Source organism: Cetorhinus maximus, chromosome 12 (assembly GCF_964194155.1).
Source record: "Cetorhinus maximus chromosome 12, sCetMax3.hap1.1, whole genome shotgun sequence".
Taxonomy (NCBI): Eukaryota; Metazoa; Chordata; class Chondrichthyes; order Lamniformes; family Cetorhinidae; genus Cetorhinus; species Cetorhinus maximus.
In genome coordinates, this window is record NC_135890.1 from 5430811 (window position 1) to 5454903 (window position 24093).

The 24093-nt window shown below is 47.2% G+C and overlaps 1 protein-coding gene across 2 annotated transcripts in view; it reads left to right on the plus strand.

Moving 5' to 3' along the window:
- Positions 1 to 24093, plus strand: part of frmd4a (FERM domain containing 4A) — a 392307-nt gene that overhangs the window by 249356 nt on the left and 118858 nt on the right. For both annotated transcript variants that reach the window (XM_078552939.1, XM_078552938.1), the window contains exon 7: positions 5714 to 5736. In XM_078552939.1, the coding sequence (XP_078409065.1) occupies positions 5714 to 5736 (23 nt within the window). The remainder of the gene's footprint in view (positions 1 to 5713; positions 5737 to 24093) is intronic.

A 24093-nucleotide genomic window follows, 5' to 3' on the forward strand; every position in this document is an offset into this window, starting at 1 on the left:
CACCAAGTTCCATTTACCCCTATCCTTGTGCTCAGTGACCCACTTTGGCTTTTAACAGTACTTAGTTCTGTTGAAGGGTCATGAGGACTCGAAACGTCAACTGTGCTCTTCTCCGCTGATGCTGCCAGACCTGCTGAGTTTTTCCAGGTATTTCTGTTTTTGTTTTGAATTTCCAGCATCCGCAGTTCTTTGCTTTTATGACCTACTTTGGCTCCTGGCCAAGCAACATCTCAATTTTAAAATTCTCATCCTTATATTCAAATCCCTCCATGGCCTTATCCCTCCCTATTTCTGTCATCTCTTCCGGCCCACAAAGATGCAGGGGAGAACGTGACATAGCGGTAACGTCACTGAGATAGTAATCCCGAGGCCCAGGTTAATGCTCTGGGGACATGGGTTCAAATCCCACCAAGGCAGCTGGTGGAATTTAAAATTCAATGAATAAAATCTGGAATTGAAAGTTGATCTCAGTAATGGTGACCATGAAACTATTGTTGATTGTTGTAAAAACCCATCTGGTTCACTAATGTCCCTTTAGGGAAGGAAATCTGCCGTCCTTCCTTGCTCTGGCCTACATGTGACTCCAGACCCACAGTAATGTGGTTGACTCTTAACTGCTGCCTGAAATAACTGTGCAAGCCACTCAGTTCGAGGGCAGTTAGGGATGGGCAACAAATACTGGCCTTGTCAACGATGCCCACATCCCATGAATGAATAGGTCTAAAGTAAAATCTCTGCACCCCTCCAATTCTGGCCTTTTGCACCTCCCCAATTTTAATCGCTCCACCATTGGCAGCCGTGCCTTCAGCTACCTGGGCCCTGAGCTCTGGAATACCCTCCCTAAACCCCTCCGCCTCCCTTTCTTTCTTCTCCTTTAAAGCCAAACTTCTGGTCACTTACCCCAATGTCTCCTCATGTGGCTCAGTGCCACATTTTGCTTGCTGATGCTGCTGTGAAGCACTTTGGGATGTTTTACCACCGTAAAGGCATTATATAAATACAAGTGGTTGTTGTTGAATTGAACCCAACTAGTTCAACTATAAAAAAACCTGCGTCCTTTTCACTCCGGAATCTGCCAAAGACCAGCCTTGATCAGTTTTTAGTGGTTAATTCAAAGCAGATCCACACACGGTGTCCACCGATGCTTAGGAAATCTGGTTTGCACCCCACCACACTCAGCAATAATATGAGCATTACTGTCAGAGCTGTCCTGCCTGCCCAGTCGAAACCAGGCTTGCTAAGCCGTTAGAGTCCACCAGGTGACTCAGCACCGCTTGGATCTGATGGTTGCCGATGTTAACCAGACCGTTGGCCGAACTGCCCACCCAAATCCTGCCGCGTCCTTCTTTAAATATGCAGGTTGGCGCCTGGTCAAGTCAGTAGGCACGTGCCACAACTTTACATCCAGCCTGGGCGCAGCAACCCCAGCAAGGCTGCCCTGTAAACTCCCACCCGAAGAGGCCATTCCTGGACCAGGAGAAGCAGGACTAGGGATAGAATCTTCGACCTGTCGGGTGGGCTGGGCGTGAGCAGGCAGCCAATCGCCGCCCGCGATCGGCTGGGCGCCGCCATTTTACATGGACCAGCCAATTAAGGCCCGCCCAGCGTGACGCGCGCCCGGAAGCGCTGAGCACTCCCTGTGCGGGGGAGAGGTGGGGGGATGGGGGTAGAGGAAGAGTCGGGGCCTGCGAAAGAGCACAGAAATCTCCCTGAGGCAGCTCTGTGCCTCGGGGAGATTAAATTCAGATTTAAAGTTTAAAATAAAGAAAGTTAACAATCATTTACACATGCCCCCCCTCAGTGTCACACGAGCTGAGACATGTTTATGAAATGTCTAAAAGAATATTTATTAATTTAAGAAAACCTTCATGAAACCTCATCCCACCCGTGGATGAACTTCCATGAAAAACGCGAAGGCCGCTTGGGCTCTTTGCGCCCCCCCCCGCCAACCTTACGGGCAGCCCTGTTAATTATTTAAATTGGTTTTTAAATGGCCTTAACAGGCTTTTGATGGTTTGGCGGGTGCGCAGCCACCAAACGGAAGGTCGGAACGACGCGCGGTGACATCGGGACGCTCGCTCGTCATCACCGCGCGTCATTTTACTTATCGGTGTGCAGGTCCCGCCCCCGCACGCCGACGGGAAAATTCTCCCACAGGTCTCCAAGCCCCACACGGGAAAGGTTAGGCCTCAAACCCCAGCCCCCACACTCCCACCCACTCCATCTTCCCCTACCACAAGATGCCCAGTCCCCACACGTCCTTGTTGATGGCCATTGGACCTCAACTCAACCATTCCCTGTGCACATCACCCAGCGGCATGGTAACAAGGCCCAGCTGGTTACAGTTGTCGTGGCCTCACTCTGCCAGTGGTGGGCAAGTTAACACCTAATGGTTCCCACCAAAATCCGACTGGGAGTTAAAATCAGGCTAGAGACTGCCGTGTTTTATGGGTTCTGCCAGATCTAGCAAATCAGCCCCTCTGTAGAAGACAATGAGTGCTGATGATTTTCACATACAGGTTTGTACTTATCTTTCCCCAACCAATGGGAAAGTCTGGTGGCCAAAAAACAGTCGTTAATTTCTTACAATAAAACTGCAGGCAGAGTGTTTTTCTGTTCTGGTCATGACCCTGTGATACAATCAGAGTCAGTTGGCTGCTCCTACACTCTCAGATAGACATAGACCACAAGGGACTTAAAGAATGAAGAGCAAAACACTGACTGTAAAAACATCGCTGCAATAAGAATTCAGAAAGATCTTTTTCAGTGTTGGTGTCGACTGGAGGCGAAAGGTCTAATTGATTAATTTGAGCGGCTGTTTCACAGGAAACAAGGGCTGCGAAGAATGATAAAAAGCTTGAAAGGTACCAGACACATATCAGAATATTTTCCAAAACTCCTTCCCCACATCCCCACTGAGGAACAAGCGAGGAAGTTTCAGTGTCGCAGAATTTCCCAATGACCACCTCACCCACACCATACGCCCCGTCATAACAGCCGACTCTCCTTCCTGAAACCTGAGGAAAATCTTTCCCCGGAATCTGTGCGTCAGCCGTTTCGATTTATATTTTCTTTTAACTTTATCATCTTTCATTTTTATCATCTGAACGTAAACCATGGCCTGAATTTTAACCTCCCCCCCCACAACTCCCCACGCCAGCGGGTTTTTAGGCAGGAGGGAGTGTGAAACAGGACGAATGGGCTTCCCGCTGGGTTCCCGCCCTCTCAATGATTTTACACTGCGCTGGGCGAGGCCTCAGGTGCACCGACAGCCCTTGCCCCAATTCAGACCCTTTAGTGACCAATTATTGACCACTTAAGGGCCGTTTCCCACCCAGCCTCAATTTCTAGGCTGGTGGGAGGAGTTCCCAGGTAAGGGGGGGAGCCCAAAAATAATGGGGTTCAGCCTTGGGTTGGAAGTGGTGGGGGAGGGGTATGCCTCCATCAGAAACTCTCGTATAACTTCGGGGCCACCCACCCCCTTAAGGCCCGATAACCACAGGAGCGCCCTCCCCCGCTCATGGCCTCTCCCCTGACACCCCCAATCACCCACTGTCAACACCCCACCCTTCACCCCCGCAGGCGCCCCTACCCTCCCTGCCCCGAGACCCCCCAAAACTCACCTCTTCCTGGACTGGGGACTGCTTGCGCTGCAGCTCCTGGCACTGCAGGGACCAAGGAGCTGCCAGCCAATCAGACTGGCCGATAGCTGTCATAGCCGGGACTTCCTCCAGAGAGAGGAGTGGTAGTCCCGCCTGCAGCCAGTTAATACTTGTTAAAGCGAAAAATTGCTGCGGGGCAGATAGTGTCGTCGGTGATGTGTTCCCCGCCGACTCTTCAGATGGTGGGATGGGAACCCCCGCCATCCTAAAAATCCTGGCTCGTTAGTTTTCACGTTTATGCTGAGGACACCCACCTCACCGCCACGTCTCTCAACTCCTCCGCTGTTGCTAAATTATCAGACTGCTTATCCGACATTCAGTACTGGGCGAGCAGAAATTTCCTCCCGTTACATTTTGGGAAGACTGAGTCTGTTGGTTTCGGTTCCTGCTCCAAACTCCATTCCCCAGCCACCGAGTTCATCCCTCTCCCAGACGACAGCCTGAGATTAAGCCAGTCTGCCCGTGACCTTTGGTGCCAGATTTGTTTCTGTGATGCATTTCCAACCTTGTTTTCGGAACCATCACTAACATTGTGCGACTTTGCCCCTGTCTCAGCTCTTCCGCTGCTGAAAGCCTCATTGCTACCTTTGTTACCTCAAGACTCAACTATTCCAAAGCACTCTTGGCTGGTCTCCCACATTCTATCCTCCATGAACTTGAAGTCTTCCAACTCTTCTGCCCACGCATTAACTCGCACCAAGTCCCATTCCCCTATCACCCTCCGGAGGGTCCCAGCATCACAGATGCCAGTCTTCAGCCAATTCGATTCATCCACATGATATCAAGAAACGGCTGAAGGCTCTGGATACTGCAAAGGCTATGGGCCCTGACAATATCCCGGTAATAGTACTGAAGACTTGTGCTGCAGAACTTGCCGCGACCCTAGCCAAGCTGTTCCAGTACAGCTACAACACTGGCATCTACCCGGCAATGTAGAAGAACAAGGGCTGCAGACACATGGGAACACCACCACCTGGAAGTTCCCCTCCAAGCCACTCACCATCCTGACTTGGAAATATATCACCTTCACTGTCGCTGACTAAGCCACCATTTATTGCCCATCCCTAATTGCCCCTGAGAAGGTGGTGGTGAGGCGCCTTCTAGAACCGCTACAGTCCATGTGGTGTAGGTACACCCACAATGCTGTTAGGGAGGGAGCTCCAGGATTTTGACCCAGCGGCAGTGAAGGAACAGCCGATATATTTCCAAGTCAGGATAGTGAGTGGCTTGGAGGGGAACTTCCAGCTGGTGGTGTTCCCATGTATCTGCTGCCCCTGTCCTGCTAGATGGTAGAGGCCACGAGTTTAGAAGGTGCTGTCAAAGGAGCACTATCATCCTCCGTCTGCTGCCCCACTAATGACCACAGCTCCCGAAGGCGCTGCTGAGATTGCTGAGCGGCCGGCCCTCTGATTGGTTCTTCAATAGTGACCACAGCCCCGGCAGCACCTACTCCATTGTCTGCCGGCAGCAAAATGTAGCCCTGAATCCCACTGCCTACCAACGCAGTGTCATCACCCTGCTTTCAGCCCTGGCAGAAGAACTTCAACCTTCCTGGACATGAATTTCAGCCTAAAGATTGTTTGGGAAATCGTATAAAATCTAAGGTCAACTCTTACCGCTCCAAAATAGCTAGAGTGATGCAATTCAATGAACAATGTTCAATCTTAGTAAATGTGCAACCTAATTAAATGCATCTTTTAAGTTAAAATATTCTAACTCTGTGGTTTTGTTCTGTTGCATGTATCATTAAGAAAAGAGATACCATTATGCTTTAGTGATGTTGCAATCACAACCATTGACCATGGAATAAACAGCTGGATGTTGAATACATTGTACCAGAGGGTTAGAGCTTCAGGCACTCCTTGTTCTCATATAAATACCAGAGCACTAAATGCTGGGGATTTGGTCAACAACACTAAGTGAATACAGCAAGAAACCCAAGCGGGCAGAGGCAAGTGAGGGGACTGTTGTGATACCGCAGGAATTGCCTTGAAACTTTCCATGTTCATAAAAACAACTAACGAGCGATCTACTCTCTTCATTTCTTGCAGGAAGCAAAGGGAGATTACTCAAGGTAAGTTTGGACCAACTGTTTTTGCATGTGATTCGTGGTAGACGCTGTGAGCGTTTGTTTGTGACTATCTGCTAAATAAGCTGCGTGCCCTTCCGCCAGCTGTCTTCAGCCAGCGGGTTTATGCAGCTTTTTGTGAGAAAACATGTAGCCTGTTCACTTTCTATTAATGTTGGCTGCTGAAATTAAGCGGTGGTAATAGAGTTGTCTTCTTTTGTTAAGGCTTGAGATGTATCCACTACCTCTTGTACCTTTGCTGTATTGCCATATTTGCTAGTGTCACAGAGAGCCTGGAAATACCTTGCCCATGTTTTCTGGGACTCTCTCAGAAACTCTGACTTGACAGAGCACCTCATAAAGATTGGTTAACAAAACTGAGACCCATTGAATGGGTGGGCAGAAAACAGCAAGTCTTAATCCATGGTTATTTTTCAGACTGGAAGATGGTAGACAGTGGTGTTCCCCAAGGGACACTGAGGGAACTAAGCGCTAGGACCACTGGGTTTTTTTTTAGATATCTGTGAATGACTTGGGTATTAGAATACGGAGGAAAATTTCCAAATTTGTCGATGATATCAAACTTGGAGGTGTGGTAAACGGTGAGGATTATACCAAACGAATGCAACAGGACATAGATAGGCTGGCAGAATGGGTAGATGAATGACTAATGGAATTTAATACAGAGCAGTGTGAGGTGGTGCATTTTAGGAGAAGGGATAGGGAGAGGCAATATAGACTTCATGTCACAGTCCTAAAAAGTGTGCAGGGACCTTTGTAGCTCATGTGCATAGACCCTTGAAGGGAGCAGGACACATTGAGGGAGTGGTTGGCAAAGTATTGTGGGATCTTGGGCTTCAGAAATCCAAAAGTAGGGAAATTATGCTGAACCTTTATAAAGCTCTGGCTAAACCACAAGCATCAAGTTCTGGTCACCATAGTTTAGGAAAGAAATGAAAGTCCTTGAAAGAATACAAAGGAAATTTAGCAGAATGGTTCCAGGGATGAGGGATTGTTGCTACAAGGTTAGGTTGGAGAAGCTGGTGGTGTTCTCCTTGGTGCAAAGGAGATTAAGAAAGATTTGATAGAGGGGTACAAGATTATGACAGGTTTAGAAAAGGTAGACAAGGGAAAACTGCTCCCATTGGCTGATAGTAGAAGGACTGGGGGACACAGATTTAAGATTTTGGGCAAGAGGTACAGAGGGGATGAAAGGAAGAACTTTTTTTTACACAGCGAGTGATAATGACCTGGAACTCGCTGCCTGCAAGAGCTGTGGAAGCAGAGTTGATTAATGATCTCAAGTGAAAATTGGATGAGCATTCGAGGGAAATAAGCTTGCAGGGGTACGGGGAACGTGGCTGATGAGTTTGCTCTGCAGAGAGACAACATGGGCTCAATGGGCTGAATGACATCCGACTGTGCTGTAAATGACTCTTTGACTCAAAGGGCATATGCAGACCTTCTTCATGTTGTCTGCGACTCTTTAAGAAAATTTTGGTTTTTGGAAGCTTTTTGCTGCTAAAAGGTCAACAAGGCTCCAAAAACACAGGGGATGATTTCTCCACGTCTGTGAGAATTCGGTGTCTATAAATGTAACAACGAGTTTTATTGTCTCCCTGTTAGTACACACATTTTTAACAAATAGTCGCTTGATAGTACAGGACTTAAGTATTGCTGAAAAAGAGACATGCTGTCAAAGGTTTTCCTCTTGCACTCATCAGAACAGAGTCACAAGAATACCAAATCTCAAAGAGAACAAAAATTTATATCGCATGAGCAACGTGTGCCAGTTGGGGAAAAAGGATTAAAAATTTTTTTTTTAAATAAATATATCAAAATTGATTAAAAAGGGGTGAGGATGGAGGAGAGAGTTCATGGTCTGAACTTGTTGAACTCAATATTCAGTCCGGAAGGCTGTAAAGTGCCTAATTGGAAGATGAGGTGCTGTTCCTCCAGTTTGCGTTGAGCTTCACTGGAACATTGCAGCAGGCCAAGGACGGACATGTGGGCATGAGAGCAGGGTGGTGTGTTGAAATGGCAAGCGACAGGGAGGTCTGGGTCATGCTTGCGGACAGACCGAAGGTGTTCCGCAAAGCGGTCACTCAGTCTGCGTTTGGTCTCTCCAGTGTAGAGGAAACCGCATTTGGAGCAGCGAATGCAGTAGACTAAATTGAGGGAAGTGCAAGTGAAATGCTGCTTCACCTGAAAGGAGTGAAGAAGTGTTTGGGATCTTGGACGGTGAGGAGGGAGGAAGTAAAGGGGTAAAGAGAGTACTCTCTCCTCCATCTTCACCCCTTTTTTACTCCAAGAATTTTTTATTTTTTTTAATCCTCTATCCCCACCTTCCCCCCCACCCCACACAGGGCCATCTGTCACTTGTTTTTATGTTTTGCTTTCACAGAGTGCTAACCCTTGTTCTGCTATTAACACATTCTGCTATCTTATCTTTGTGCCACTGTCAGCACCTTCTTTAATCTTTAACACCACCATTAACATTGTCTTCGTCTTGTGTCCATGACATCTTTGTCAAATTTCTCCTTAGCCCCCACCTATCCCCTGACCTTCTATTTTGCTCCAGTTGCTCCACCCCCTCTTAAACAGTATAAAATCCATCATATTTCTATATCGCTTTAGCTCCGAAGAAGAGTCACACAGACTCTGAAATGTTAACTCTCTTTCTCTCTCCACAGATGCTGCCAGACCTGCTGAGCTTTTCCAGCATTTTCAGTTTTCATTTTTGAATTTAAACAAAACTTGGCAGTTAGCTGCTCCCTAGCGCATTCACCATGGCAGCGCCTCCACCAATCAGAGTGGACTTTCCAACCAATCAGCACCCTTTTCTCATGTAGTATAAATCGTTGCTCTCTTTGGGATTTGGTATTCCTGTTATGTGGTTTTTTTAAAATTAATTCGCAGGATGTAGTTGCCACTGGTAAGGCCAGCATTCTTTGTCCGTCCCTAATTGCCCTCAGTTGAGTTGCTTGCAAGGCCAATTTAGGGGCAGTTGAGAGTCAGCCACATTGCTGTGGGTCTGGAGTCACATATGTACCAGGTTGGGTAAAACCAACAGATTTCCTTCCCTCAAGGACATTAGTGAACCAGACGGGTTTTTAACGACAGTCCGGGAGTGTCATGGTCACCATTACTGATGCTAGCTTTTTATTCCGGATTTATTGATGAACTGAGTTTAAATTCCCCAGCTGCTGTGGTGCAGTGTTTGGTCTAAGCTACATCAAAGGATAGCAGTTTTCTCTATCAAGATGCCTTTGACATCTGTTGTGTTTGTGTTTGTTCAGGAAGTTTAGCAATCCGTGTTTTAACCGAGTTCGAGGAGACACAGATCGCTTAGAGTATAACTGTTGCTTTAGTGTCATTCTGGGCTAGTGGTTCCAATTTAGAGTTCAGATACAATGTGAATGACATTCTGCATTTCTTAGCGCATTAAGCTGATGAAGAGATAAGGTATCATAACATTACTCTGCACCGTGGTAGCCATCAGTATGCCCAGATGGCATTTGATGCGTTTTTCACATTAAGAATTCTCCAAAGCAATAAATACTCAAGAATACAAAATGTTTGTTTGACTTGTCTGGTCCTTGTGCTCAGTATGGCAGATCCATTTTACTGAACTTACAGCCCACTTACTGCTAAACTGATTTCAGATGCTATAAACGAATGCTCATTTGTCTTAAATAATTTTTCAGCATACCACACCGTGACTCATCTCAAACAACTGTTTTACATTTTCCCCAGTGGCTCAGCTAGTGACCACAAGACCCAGCATCAAGCTGAGGCTGTCGACCAGGGAGGTGGTGGGTTTAATCCCTGCTGTTTCACTTTGCCTGGCAGGAGGAGAGCCACCCGAGAGTCAGGAGTCAGGAAGGAGGAGTAAAAGGCTGCTGCTAATGGTGTCCGGGGGACCTTACTGGAAAAGTAGATATGTGCTAAAAAAAACAAAAGACTTGCATTCACATGGCACTTTCATGACCACAGGACACTCCAAAACGTTTTACAGCCAGTGAAGCACTCCTGTAGTGTAGTCACTGTTGTGAGCTAGGAATCACAGCAGTCAATTTGTCCACAGCGAGCTCCTACAAACATGCGGGAATGACCAGCTCATTTGTTTTTGTGATGTTGATTGAGGGACATATATTGGCCCCAGGACACCTGGGATAACTCCCCTGCTCCTCTTCGAAATAATAGCCATCGGATTTTTCAAATCACCTGAAAGGCAGCACCTCCGGCAGTGCGGCAGTCCCTCAGTACAGCACTGGAGTGTCAATCCTGATTTTTTTTTGTGCTCAAGTCCTGGAGTGAGTTTTGAACCCACAACCTTAGAGGTAAGAGTGTCACCCACTGAGCCGCAGCTCACACTGTGAAAGCGGGCGTGGGCCAAATTAAGCTTGGGCCTCACAAGCCCACAGTCAAATACCCTGCCAACACTCAAGGGGCGGACTTCCCGAAGAAGAATGGTGACTTGCTGATGATCAGGAGAATGGCAAACATGGAACCCCTTAACCAGCATGAGTCAGTTAGGAGAAAATGGCAGCGATGCAAAGAACAGGAACTTTGGTGAATCGAGCACAAGCTACCACACAACATTTGGAATATAATCTAAAAGAATTTCCTGATTGATCTATATCAAATGCCAGGAATCTGAATCACAGCAATATGAAGGGGGTTTGTTTAATACACAGAAACCTTACTCCTGCAGCCTGTGTCCAATAGCTTGGACATGTTTTAATACATAATTGCTCTTCTAACTGCAAAGCCTCTACCCCGCCACAGCAAAATCAATCCCTACATTACATGGCGTGAGAACAAAGAAAGTTAAACGTTTTGGCTTGGCTTCAGCTTAGTTTGCATTTTGATGGACTTGCGATAGAATCTAAAGTTGAGTCACCATGAATAAATTACAGAGGCTCGAGACAGAAAGTTCAGAAGTCCTTTAACTGCTTGGCAAATTGTTGGCAAATAGGGGGTACTTCAAGCGAAGAGCTCTGCAAGCAACCGCATAAAACAAGTCCTAATTTTAATTAAAAACTGGAACGTAGCTTGTAAGCGGGCGCAAAATTCACCATGTGAACAGGAGGAATGCCTGGAACCAGTAAGTTAAACAGAAAGAAAGATTACTGCCAAGAGCATTTATTAAACGCACCGCCATGCCATTTAGTTTATCCCTACTGCGATATTTGTTTAAAGCCAATCTTAGGCTTTCAGGCCAACTACCAGTAGTCCGGTACTTTCAATTAATTTGTTTATTTGTGGAAATTTTGTTTATCATTTGGGATTTTGATGGCTTATCACTAAATTACTAAAATGCATGCCTGGCAAAAGATTGCAAGGGGATTGTTCCGATCCAAATTTACTGTCGGTCACTCTGCAGAGAGACTTGTTCTGTCAGATTTCTGGAGCTCCTGTTTTGCTGTGTTTCTGAGTATAGGAGTGAGTGAGCCATTCTGACAGGCAGGTCCCCAGGCTCAGTCCCCATCCTGTGATGTATCCTCAGGAGGTCAGCAGCAGAAATGCTCAGTACATCTATGTTAAGATCAGTACATTAGTGAGAGACAATCTTAGATCGGAAGGTCAAGATGTAGAATCAGTTTAGGTGGAGCTAAGAAACAGCAAGGGGCAGCAAACTTTGGTAGTAGTTGTTTATAGGCCACCAAATAGTAGTGGTATAAATCAAGAAATTGGAGGTGCATGTAACAAGGGTAATACAGTACTCAGAGGGGACTTCAGTCTGCATATGGATGGGATAAATCTAATTAGCACTAATGCAGTGGAGGACAAATTCCTGGAATGTACACGAGGTGGTTTTCTAGAACAGTTTGTTGAGGAACCAGCTAGAAAATGGGCTATTTTAGATCTAGTATTGTGCAATGAGAGGGCTAATTAATCTCTTCGTAAAGGCGCCTTTAGGGAAGAGTGACCATATTATGATAGAATTTTACATTAAGTTTGAAAGTGATGTAGTTCAATCTAAAACTAGGGTCTTTAATCAAAGCAGAGGAAACTGCACAGGTATGAGGAACTACATTAAAAGGAATGTCAGTAGACAGGCAATGGCTAGCATTTAAAGAATTATTATGTGGTTTACAGCAAGTTTACGTTCCTTTGAGGCACAAAACCCCAACCTGAAAAGTGATCCAACTGTGGCGAACAGAAGAAGTTAAGGATTCTATCAGAGCAAAGGAAGAGGCATATAAAGTTGCCAAAAAAGTAGTAAACCTGAGGTTTGGGAGCATTTTAAAATTCAACAGATGAGAACCAAGAAATTGATAAAGAAAGAGAAAATAGAATATGAAATTAAGCTAGTGAGGAACATAAAAACAGAGCGTAAAAGTTTCTTTAGGTGTGTAAAAAGGAAAAGGTTAGTCCAGGTCGAGTATCCTTTCTCCGTAAATCCGACAAACGAACACATCCAAAAACTGCACTTTTCTCGAACCTCATCGACCTGTAGCGCAGGAAGTCCCTGACCTGTGCTGACACGACCCAAGCCAACACGAACCTTGCGGATGCACCCAACCTTTAGAAGCCCCTGACCCAAGCCAACACAAACTCATGGACCGCACCCGATCTTTAGCATGGGAAGTCTAGTTGTTTGCCTGCGCTCTGACACTCTGAACCCTCTCCAAACAAACAGAATTGCAGGTGCCACCACAGGTGGGAACTTATCACAGATACCCTGTATTTATTATTCAGTGATACATCTTCCTTTCCTAGTCATTTTATTTACTTTAAACCATAGCTAGCCTAGGCTTAGGCTATTGTAACGTAAGTAGGCTTATTCCCAAATGCAGTGTCTGGAAACCAAAATCATCTGAAATCCAAAACACAATCGCCCTGAGGATTTCGGATAAATGCTACTGGAACTGTAAGGACACATGTGGGCCCATTACAGGCAGAGAATGGAGGATTTATAGTAGGGAATAAGGAAATGGCAGAGAAACTAAACAAATACTTTGTGTCCGTCTTCACAGAAGAAGATGTAAAGAAATATTGGGGAGCCAAAGGCCTAGTGAGATTGAGGATCTGAAAGAAATTAGTATTAGTTTAAAAGTAGTGCTAGAGAAATGAATGGGACTGAATGTTGATAAATCCCCTGTATCTGATGATCTACATCACAGAGTGTTGAAAGAGGTGGCTGTAGAGATAGTGGATGCATTGGTGATCATCTTTCAAAATTCTATAGACTCTGGAACTGTATCTGCAGATTGGAGGATAGCAAATGTAATCCCACTATTTAAGAATGGAAGGAGGGAGAAAACAGGGAACTACAGACCTGTTAGCCTGACATTGGTAGCAAGGAAAATGCTAGAATCTATTCTAAAGGTTGTGATAACAGGGCACTTAGAAAATAATGGTAAGATTGGACAGAGTCAACATGGATTTATGAAAGGGAAATCATGTTTGACAAACCTATTAGAGTTTTTTGAGGACGTAATGAGCAGAATAGATAAGGGATGTGGCATATTTGGATTTTCAAAAGACTTTAGATAAGGTCCCACACAGGAGGTTAGTAAGCAAAATTAGAGCTCATGGGATCGGGGGAAATACACTGGCATGGATTGAGGATTAGTTAATTAGAATGTAAGTTGTGAGGAGGATGTTAGAAGGCTTCAAGCAGACTTGGATAGGCTAAATGAGTGGGCAAGAACATGGCAGATGGAATATAATGTGAGTAAGTGTAAAGTTATCCACTTTGGTAGGTAAACAGAAAGTCAGAGTATTTCCTAAATGGTGAGTGGTTGGGAAGTGTTGATGTCCAAAGGGACCTGGGTGTCCTTGTGCAAGAGTTACTAAAAGCTAACATGCAGCTACAGCAATCAATTAGGAAAGCAAATGGTTTGCTGGCCTTCATTACAGGGGGATTTGAGTACAGGAGTAAAGATGTCTTGCTGAAATTCTATAGAGCCTTGGTGAGACCGCACCTGGAGTATTGTGTACAGTTTTGGTCTCCGTATCTAAGGAAGGATATACTTGCCATAGAGGGAGTGCAACGAAAGTTCACCAGACTGATTCTTGGGATTCCAAGTTTGTGGTATGAGGAAAGATTGAAGAAACTGGGCCTGTATTCTCTAGAGTTTCAAAGAATGAGAGGTGATCTCATTGAAACTTATATAATTCTTACAGAGCGTGACAGGGTAGATGTGGATAGGATGTTTCCCCTGGCTGGGGAGTCTAGAACCAGGGGACACAGTCTCAGAATAAAAGGTCAGGCCATTTCAGACCGAAACAGAAACAAAAAATGCTGGAAAAACTCAGCAGGTCTGACAGCATCTGTGGAAAGGCAGAGTTAACGTTTCGAGTCCGTACGACTCTTCTTCAGAGATAAAGGGAAGTAGAAATGTGGTGAAATATATACTGTTTAATGGGGGGTGGGACAGGTGAAGCTGGATAGAAGGCCAGTGATAGGTGGAGGCAAAGGAGAGATTGCAAAAGATGTCATAAACAAAAGGTCAAAGGGTTGTTAATGGTGGTGATACTGGCTAAAGGAGATGCTAATGGTGACATTAAGAGTAGAAAGCAGAATGTGATAATGGCAGGACCAGAGTAAGCACTTTGGAAAGTGACAGATGGCCCTAGTGGGGCTGGGGTGGGGTCAGTGGGGACGGTGGTAGGAAATAAGATCAAAAATAGGCAAAAAGCTGGAGATAAAACAATGAATAAAAATGGAAATAAATTTAAGAAATAATAATAATGAAAATAAGTGGAAAGAAAGAAATAAAAATTTAAAAATTAAAATAAAAAAAATAAAAATGAATATAGAAAAAAATGGGGGATCAAAAAGGGGCAGGGTGGAGGAGAGAGTTCATGGTCTGAAGTTGTTGAACTCAATATTCAGTCCGGAAGGCTGTAAAGTGCCCAGTCGGAAGATGAGGTGCTGTTCCTCCAGTTTTCGTTGAGCTTCACTGGAACATTGCAGCAGGCCAAGGACGGACATGTGGGCATGAGAGCAGGGTGGGGTGTTGAAATGGCAAGCGACAGGGAGGTCTGGGTCATGCTTGCGGACAGACCGAAGGTGTTCTGCAAAGCGGTCACCCAGTCTGTGTTTGGTCTCTCCAGTCAGGATGGGGGGGTGACTTGGAGGGGAACTTCCAGGTGGTGGTGGTGTTCCCATCTATCTGCTGACCTTGTCCTTCTAGATGGTAGTGGTCGTGGATTTGGAAGGCGCTGTCTAAGGAGCCTTGGTGAATTCCTGCAGTGCATCTTGTAGACAGTACACTGCTGTGCGTCGGTGGTGGAGGGAGTGAAAGGACAGCATTATCACCCCGTCGGTGGGGGGGGATCGGGCGCGAATGGGCGGGTTCCCGATCAGCGGCCGTGGCCAGGGTTGCGCTGCCATTTTACGCGGGCGGGCCAATTCAGGCTCGCCCAGCGTGACGTGTGCCAGGAGCTATGCACTCCCTGTGCGGGCGTGGGGCGGGCAGGGGGATTCCCTGGGCCAGGAGTGCGTTCAGGGTGATCAATGTTACTTTTGAAAAGATAATGAAGGATGAGAAAAATGTTATTGACATGTCCCCCTCGTGATACTGTCACATTTTATTAAAAATGTAACACAAATTTTAAATCCCTCATGAAACCTCATCCCGCCCGTGGATGAGTTTTCATGTTTTTTCTGAAGGCTGCCTGGGCTCCTCGCCTGCCCCCCAGCCTTAAGGTTGGACGGGCAAGGCCATTAATCATTTTAATTACTTTTTTAATGGCCTTAATCGGCCGTTGACAGGTCGGCGGCCGTGCAGCCGAATTGAAAATCTAAATGACGTGGGGTGATGTCAGGATGCATGCCCGATGTCACCCTGCGTCATTTTACGCGTAGGCGAGTGGGCCCCGTCCCCACTCACCGACTGTAAAATGCTGCCCAATGTTTGTGGATGTGGTGCCAATCAAGTGGGCTGCTTAGTCCTGGATGGTGTGAAGCTTCTTGAGTATTGTGGGAGCTGCACTCATCCAGGCAAGTGGGGAGTATTCCATCACACTCCTGATTTGTACCTTGTAGATGGTGAACAGGCTTTGGGGAGTCAGGAGGTGAGTTACTTTTCGCAGGATTCCTAGCTTCTGAGCTGCCCTTGTAGCCACAGTATTTATATGGCTAGTCCAATTCAGTTTCTGGTCAATGTTTACCCCCAAGATGTTGATAATGGGGGATTCAGTGATGGTAATGCCATTGAACATCAAGGGGAAATGGTTGGATTCTCTCTTGTTGGAGATGGTCATTACTTGACACTTGTGTGGTGCGAATGTTACTTGCCACTTGTCAGCCCAAGCCTGGATATTGTCCAGGTCTTGCTGCATTTTGACATGGACTGCTTTAGTGTCTGAGGCGTAGCGAATGGTGCTGTAGGCAATAGTACAAAATCTTCCCAGCAAAGTCAGGTTGAATGGGAGCCAGTTGTCCAATCTGGCCAGAACCTGCTTCTGTGTGGCCTGCCAGTCAGATGTTAAGCAACAGACTGAAGATAAAACCCAAAAGCATTTTAATTATAGAATTCAAACAGCACAAGTCTTGGTCATGTGACAGGATGGTTTTGAGTCAAGATATTCAGCTAGTGAGGATCCTTGTTAAAACCCATTGTGTTTTGAGCAGGTAACTGTAGAACCATTAGCACAACGTTGGAGATGAGGAGCCACATATAGCTCTGCCTTTGTCCATAGCTGGCTGGTGCAGACATCTTGTCTACTATCCTTTGTGTTGGCTTGGCTGGAATTTTTATACAATGCAAGGAGTGTTACGTTCCAGGGATTTGATGTGTTAGCCTTTGTCCATTTTTAAAGTGCTCAGAAACTTCCAGGGCTACTATCATGTGGTCAGCGGCAGCCATTTTATCAGTCCAGCCATTTGTGCATTTATTTTAAAAAAGGGCTTAAACAGAAGAATATGAAAGAGAAACAAATTTCTTTTAGATTGTTTTTCTTCTTCCTGCCATCTCAGTGCGACACCTCGTCAAACACTAACGAGCTGACGCGTGGGTTGGGGAAGCTGACAGGCAGCTTGGAAAGTTGGCCATTGGCCTGTATGAGAGATAAATTCCCCTCATCCTAATCCTGCTCCCTCACCGCCAGAAGTTGCCTCATCAAGAGTGCCGCAGAAACCCCGCACTTGAGGCAAATGATTACCAGTAGAACGGGAAGAGCTCAGTGGAACTTCCCAGCCTGAGTTTTTAAATAGCTGATGTTAATCATTTCCACATCTTGGTAAACAACGGACACACATTTCAGTTAGTCTTAAACAAAGGAAATGTGCTGGCATGAGGCCTGGTAATTTAAGATTTTATAAAGTGTCTTGCTTTAATGAGTAAAAGCCAGGTGAATTTCCTTTCTAATAAACCTACATGCCTATTGGAGCTATTTCTCCCGTTCCAGTCCTTGGTACGTTTTTATTTGGAGGTCATTAGAATGTGCTTCACTAAAAGGTCCCTAATGTGTTTGATATCATCAGGATATTTAGATTTTAACAGAATTAGAGGACAGTGCAGGAAGGTGGAGTTGAGGTAAAAGATCAGCCATGATCTCATTGAATAGCAGAGCAGGCTCGAGGAAGCCAAATGGCCTACTCCTGCTCCTATTTCTTATGCTCTTATTTTGAGCTTCTAAGTGTACACACTGTGGGCAGAATTTTGAGATTGGCGCGTGGAGGCGCGCCCCACACGTCCGTCCAAGAAATGAAGTGCGTTGACGTCAGCCGAGTGTGTCGATGTCAACACGCACCCTCGCAATATTCCGCTTGGCGGGCGCGCGATGAAGACGGACGTGCGCCCGCCATTAAGAAACTGGCCAGTTAAAGCCCTCGAGACACCAATTGACCAATTTTCGCACGGGCTAAACAGGCAGGCGGGCAGACCACATTTTCAAAAAACCTCATCCACGGGCGGGACAAGAAGGGCGGGTGTGCTTGTGAATGTGAGTAGTTTCTACTTTAGCTTATAACTTGCTGCTGCTTGCATGTCTGAACAGGGCATCTCCATGTCGCTTCAGAGCTGCTTTGACTGAAATAAGAGTCTTCAGTTCAGGACTCAGTGTTGTTCTCCAGGCCCCTAGAGGATTCGTACCACTTGGGGCCTTCCAGGGAGCCTTCCCTTACCCTGGTAATGGGGATTGTGGTCTCCGCTGGAGGCACCTCCATTGAGGAGTAAGAGAGGGCCAGAAGGGTGAGGAGGCCATGTGTCCCTATTCAGCCTCCAGGGGAGGAACTTGTGGGAGGAGAGGCGCAGGCACAAGGGGCGCAGGGTCAGCAGCAAGTCCAAGGTGGAAGGGGCTGCAGAAGACGCCACTATCCTGCTGCCGGGGTTTACAGGCAGCGATGCAGCTACCTCAATATGTTTGAGGTGCAATGCCGAAGGAGGCACCGTCTCTCAAGGGAGACAATGACCTCCATCTGTCAGATGATCGGTCCGGAGATCAGCTCTGACTGTGTGGGTGGACACCCCTTGCCAGTGGTGCTGAAGGTCACAACCTCAACTCCTGTGTCTCCAGCTCTTTCCAGGGGTCAGTGGGTGATCTTTGTGGAGTCTCCCAGTCAGCTGTCCACAGTTGTGTCAAGCTGGTGACAGACACTCTGTTCAGCTGTGCATTGACTTTCATTCACTACGGCACAACGAGGCCAGCCAGGCAGAGTGAGCCAGAGGCTTCGTGGCCATTGCTGTCTTCCCCTGTGTCCCGGGTGCTATAGACTGTACACATGTGACCATCAAGGCGCCAGCTGGTGAGCCCAGTGCCTTCGTCAACAGGAAGGGCTTCCACTCCATGAATGTGCAGATAGTGTGTGATCACAGGATGCTGATTCTACAAGTCTGTGCAAGGTACCCAGGCAGCTCCCACGATACCCACATCCTCAGATACTCCCAGGTGCCGGGGCTCTTCAGTGCTCCAGCCCGGCTGGATGGATGGCTGCTGGGTGACAAGGGCTATCCCCTCAGAAGGTGGCTCATGATACCTCTCCACCATCCAAGAACAGAAGCTGAGCAGCGGTACAACAGGAGCCACGGCTCCACAAGGGCTGTGGTGGAGAGAACCATCAGGCTTCTCAAGATGCGCTTCTGATGCCTGGACCGTTCGGGAGTGCACTCCAGTACCCCCCAGATCATGTATCACTGATAGTGGTTGCATGCTGCACTCTCCACAATCTGGCACTGGAAAGGGGGGACTCAGTGGAGGAAGAAGATGTTGACGCAGCTGCTCAGGCAACAGATGATGTGTCTAGTAGTGAGTCTGAGGACGAGCACGGTCAGGAGAACACTGAGGGCATGGACGCTGACCTGTGTAACCTCCAGGGAGGCAGGGACACCCAGGATGCTTTGATCCAACGCTCCCTCAGCTAGATTACCAAATAAGAACAACCACCACCACATGCCAGGGCTGCAGGCTCCATACTCGATTCCTGACTGGACCATTTGCTTGGTCAACAACATGCACAATGTGCCATTTCAATAAAGTTTAATGAGAAACAAGTCACTCATAACACCATGGGTTACTCTGCACCTGCAGAACTAATGAAGCACCCAGAGACTTGTTGTACAAAAAACATATTTAATGATTTAGTGCCTGCCATAAAGTTAACAAATGAAATTCAAGGTGTTCTCCATCACACCAATTAAGAATTAAATTAAAAGTGGGGAAAACAAATACAAATATCACCCGTGATCAGGCCATGTTGTGATTAAGGTGCTTTTAGGTTTACGTTTACGGGTGCTCCCCCCTCGCTGGCACCGACATTGGAGACAGCCGGCTGACCCTGCTATCTTGTTGGCTTTGATGACCTTGGTGGTCATCCTCTGTCCAGTGGAGCCTGTGCTGGCCCCGCCTGGGAGGGAGCGGCTAGCGCCACAGCTGGCATCTCCCTAGTCACCGCAGTCTCATCAGATGCCAGAGGGGTGGAGGAGCTGCTGCCGTCACCCAGAGCGCCCTGAGAGGAGCCCGCAGAGATATCAGGCAGCTCGTGCGCCAATGTGAGGTCACTCTGGGCCTCCCTGCTCACCATTGATGGATGGGCACCTAGCTGGGATATTGGGTGCCTCATCCATTTCCCACACTGACACTGACCACCTGAGGTCATTACCAGGGCTGCAGGTCCGAGCCCATCCCCAGGAGGCCCTGATTGTTCTCCTGGAGGAGTCTCTCCATGAGAGTCGCCATTCTCTCCATGGAGGTGTCATTGCGCTCGGCCTTGAGGGTCAACACAGTGCTCATGCTCCACATGGACTCCTCCACAGCGGAGACCTTGGCACACATTCCCTCATGTACCCCCGCCAGATCCTCCCGCACACCCTGCTGGACTTCCAGCATCTGCTGCCTCAGGGACGACTCCAGAGGCTCATCATCAGCCACCGACTGAGCATGTTCCGGGTCTCCAGCGTTCCTCTGACTGCCGGAGCCCTGGGCACTCTCTGTCTCCGCCTGCACCTCAAGTGAGCGTGAAGTGCCCTCACCACTGTGCACTGACATACTAGCCGCAGATCTGCCTGCTTGGCAGAGAGGGTGTGATGTAGGTGAGTCCTGTTGGGTGTTGCCCTCTGGGGTCAGTGGTGGGTTTCAGGCCCCTCACCCCGATAGGCTTCTGGTGAGCCTGAAAGGAAGAACAAGGACATGTCATTAGTTGAAGTCGTTACACTGTTACTGTGCATTGCCTGGCACCCGGATCAGGGGGCCCTTGTCTTTTCATTATCAGTGGGGATTCCAGGTTTGAGGCTCACATTAATATAAAGACAACAGTGGAATGGTTGCTATGACAGACATTCTGACCTCAGTGCACTGGACTCTTACCTCCCAGTGGCACCCCAACCTCACCGTGGCCGGTTGACCTGGGCGCATGGCGCCTCTCCAGCTCCATGGCCTCCTGCTCGTATCTGGTCAAGATGAGTAGGTGGGGCACTCCACCGCCAGTCCGCAACCTCTCGGCATTGTTATGGGATGTTTTCCCCTGAAATGAGAGAGCAGCATTGAATAGTCCACCCTGTACCTGCAGCGCCATTGCAGCCTGGCCAACCCCACCTGAGGAACACCTCACAGGGCTCAGCCAATTCCTGACCCTGGAGCCCCAAGACACTCACCCCAAGCAGCCAGGGCTGACCCCCTTGCCCAGTTGCTGCTTCTTTGACATTTGCCACTCACACTCTTAAGAACTCTGAGGTCCAAGGGGGGGATGGGCAGCTCTTAACTGTTGTGCTAAGTGACCCAGGCCAACACGGTGCTCACCCTTCCCCATCACAGATCACCACTGAAGCGCTTCCGGCACTGCACCCATGTGCTCCTCACCACGTCAAGGCTGATGACACCTGGATGCCACCTCCTCCCAGGCCCTTTTGGTGAGGGGGGTGGGTGAGCCTCCTCCTCCTCCCCCCGTCCCTGGGGACAAGGATTTCTGGCCGTGTTGCGCCCTCTTCCAGGAGGGCACCGGGGTACTCGTCAGAGCAACGTGGAGCCGACTGCCCCGCTGACCTGCCCTCCCGCCTGCCGTGTCCAGCAGCAACCGGATCCATCATGGCGACCAGCGCCTTCCGGGGGCTGCCTGGGCCGCTTTTGAATCGGCCGCCAGGTGGCCATTGGACCCGGTGGACATTGAGCTCCAGTTCCCACCCCCACCCCTTCTCTCTGTTGCCGCTGCCGCGTCTTACGCTGGGTCGGCCTTAATCGGCCCACCCGCGTGAAATTGCGATGTGGAGCCGATCGGGTTCCCAACTGCCCCCAAGGAGTGAAAAATCCTGGCCTGTGTGTGAATTCCTGGAATACGTATCCGAAATTACTGATCGCTGGCTAAGCGGCTACAGTGGTATTGCAGGAAAATCTGAAACACTTACAGCCAGTATCATCCTGAGAGCTGGTGTGTTGAGTCGAGCTCAGAACATCCATTGCAAAAAGCCGTGGTTCTTTAGGGTCCTTAGAATATCTGTCATAGGGACCCTTAAACCCAATCGCGTTTCAATATCTGGAGAATTTGGCATAAGGAATCTCCTGTTCGTGTTGCCCAGGCGTTGGCTGATTCTGTCGTAGGGATCTTGCAGCCAGTGTTCCCCAGGCGTTAGCAGAATTAAAATCTGCTGCTGAAACCCTTATCCAAGGCTTTGTTACCTCTAGGCCTGTCTATTCCACTGCTCCCTTGGCTAGTCTCCCCATAAACCTGCACTCACCTAACATCCATAACCTAACTCACACTAAGTCCCGTTCACCCACCACCCCTGTGCTCGTTGACCCTTGGCTGCCAGTTCTGCACAGCCTAGATTTTAAAATTGTCCTCATCCTTGTTTTGAAATCCATCTGTGGCCTTGCCCAGCCTTTCTCCATAACCTCCTCCTGCCCTGCAACCCTCTGATATATCTGTGCTCCTCCAATTCTGACCTCTTACCCATCTGCACTTTTCATTGTTCTATCATTCGCGGTTGTGTCTTCAGTTTTGGAATTCCCTCCCTGAGCGTCTTCATCTCCTTTAAAATGTTCCTTAAAATTTACTTCTTTGATCAAGCATTTTAATCATAACCCGAAACCTACATTACGGGCGCTAGATAAATGCAAGTTGTTGTTGAATTTGTCATGGTAAACATACGGTGTCAGCAGTGAGGATTCTGTTGTATGTTTTCCCAGGAACCACAGCTGTCCCTCAGCTCTGGACTTATATGTACAGACACACACACATGTACACATGCACACACATGCATGTACAGGTGCATGCATTTACACACACGTGCATGTACAGATGCAAACATACACATACATGCATGTATAGTCACACATGCACGCATGTACAGGTGCACATGTGCAGGCGCACACATGTACACATACATGTACAGACAGGCATGTACACATACACACATCTACAGATGCACATGTACACATACACACATGTACACATACATGTACACATACATGCATGTACAGATGCACACCTACTCATACATGTATGGATGCACAGATGTACAGGCACACATATGTACACATACACGCATGTGCAGACACACATATGTACAGACAAAGCAGAATGTAGTAAGTATTTTCAAACCATTATCTGGAAAGTGTCCCAATAAATTGTCCTGTTTCATTCCATTTATTCTCCATTGCTCGATTGTAAACCTAAGCAGTTATCATTCTGGACCACACCAAAACATGAGGAGTTTTAGTCTGTGGTCAAATGTAATAGATGGATGATTATTCTGCTGAGATTGGAAACTATGGACAGCGCCTTCCTACTGAACACATATGGTATAAGAGAGCAGCCCCACCATTAACTCCACGTTTACTCTCTCATTATAACTGTGGCTTTAATCACTGAATACAGTAGTATCCTGTTCCCTGCATTGATAAAAATCCCAAAATTGAGTGGTTTTCCAACAATTAGATTCTGGAAAATTCAGTGCAGCTAACTTTATGTATAGGATCAAGCAATTAGAACCATCCCTACAAAAGGTTCGCTAACTGCAAGGGTTGCATCACTATTGTTTTCCAGAGTAAAGGTGAAAGACACAGTTGCTTGTAAAGGGGGCTCCGTTTGAAATTGCACTGCGTGATATTTGTAACACATTGGCAAACAAACTCAGTTCAAACCTCTGTATTTTAACTTAAGTGGTTAGCCTATAAATCTGTGCTGCAAAAGGAATTTCTTGAAGTTATTTTTGGAATATCTGGATTACGGTTTAACAATCCTTTATTTATACATCACAGCGTGAGGTAAATATGTACCAGTTGGTCGTGCTCTGTTGGTTTGTACTTTGTTCTGAGGTTCTGGGCGCTTTGTGCGATGTATATCTTATTGCTGATTAAAAGGTGGGCATGCTGTTTAGGAAACTTCTGTTTCCATTCACACTATCACAGCTCAAGCTGGCTGATGTGATAGAAATTCATTTGAATAGGCAAGGGACCTGCCTTTCAAATGGGAAAGGCGATTATAGGAGGGGAAATATCCTTCAGTTTAAAATATTTAAGTCCCATAGGATTTGCCTCAAACTATAATCTTACATTTAAAAAGAGTCTCTCCGTAAAAGCCAGTTGATCAATATTTGCGAAAAGCTGATACATTGCGTAGCAGTTGGGTTGAGGAGGTCTGTGCACCTGTAATCCTGCACAGTACCTGTGGTTACGGACTAATCGACAGCACCGCCTCTGTTTTTGTGTAGTCTCCCTCTCACAGACTAAAAATATAATCATGTTTCTCAGAAAAGTAATCTTTGAGAGTGGACAGCTGAAGGGAACCATTTGAAGTAATTTTGTGTTCCCGATGTTCAGCTAGAGAGAGGTGTGTAACCTGCGTACGGTATCCATGGTTTAAAATGATGGTCTATGAATTAAATATGGGGGGGGGGGCGGTCAAGTCCTCTGTGTTTCTACTAACACAGCAGAGCCCAGTGTCCCATAAATTTAAAAATAAGAGCC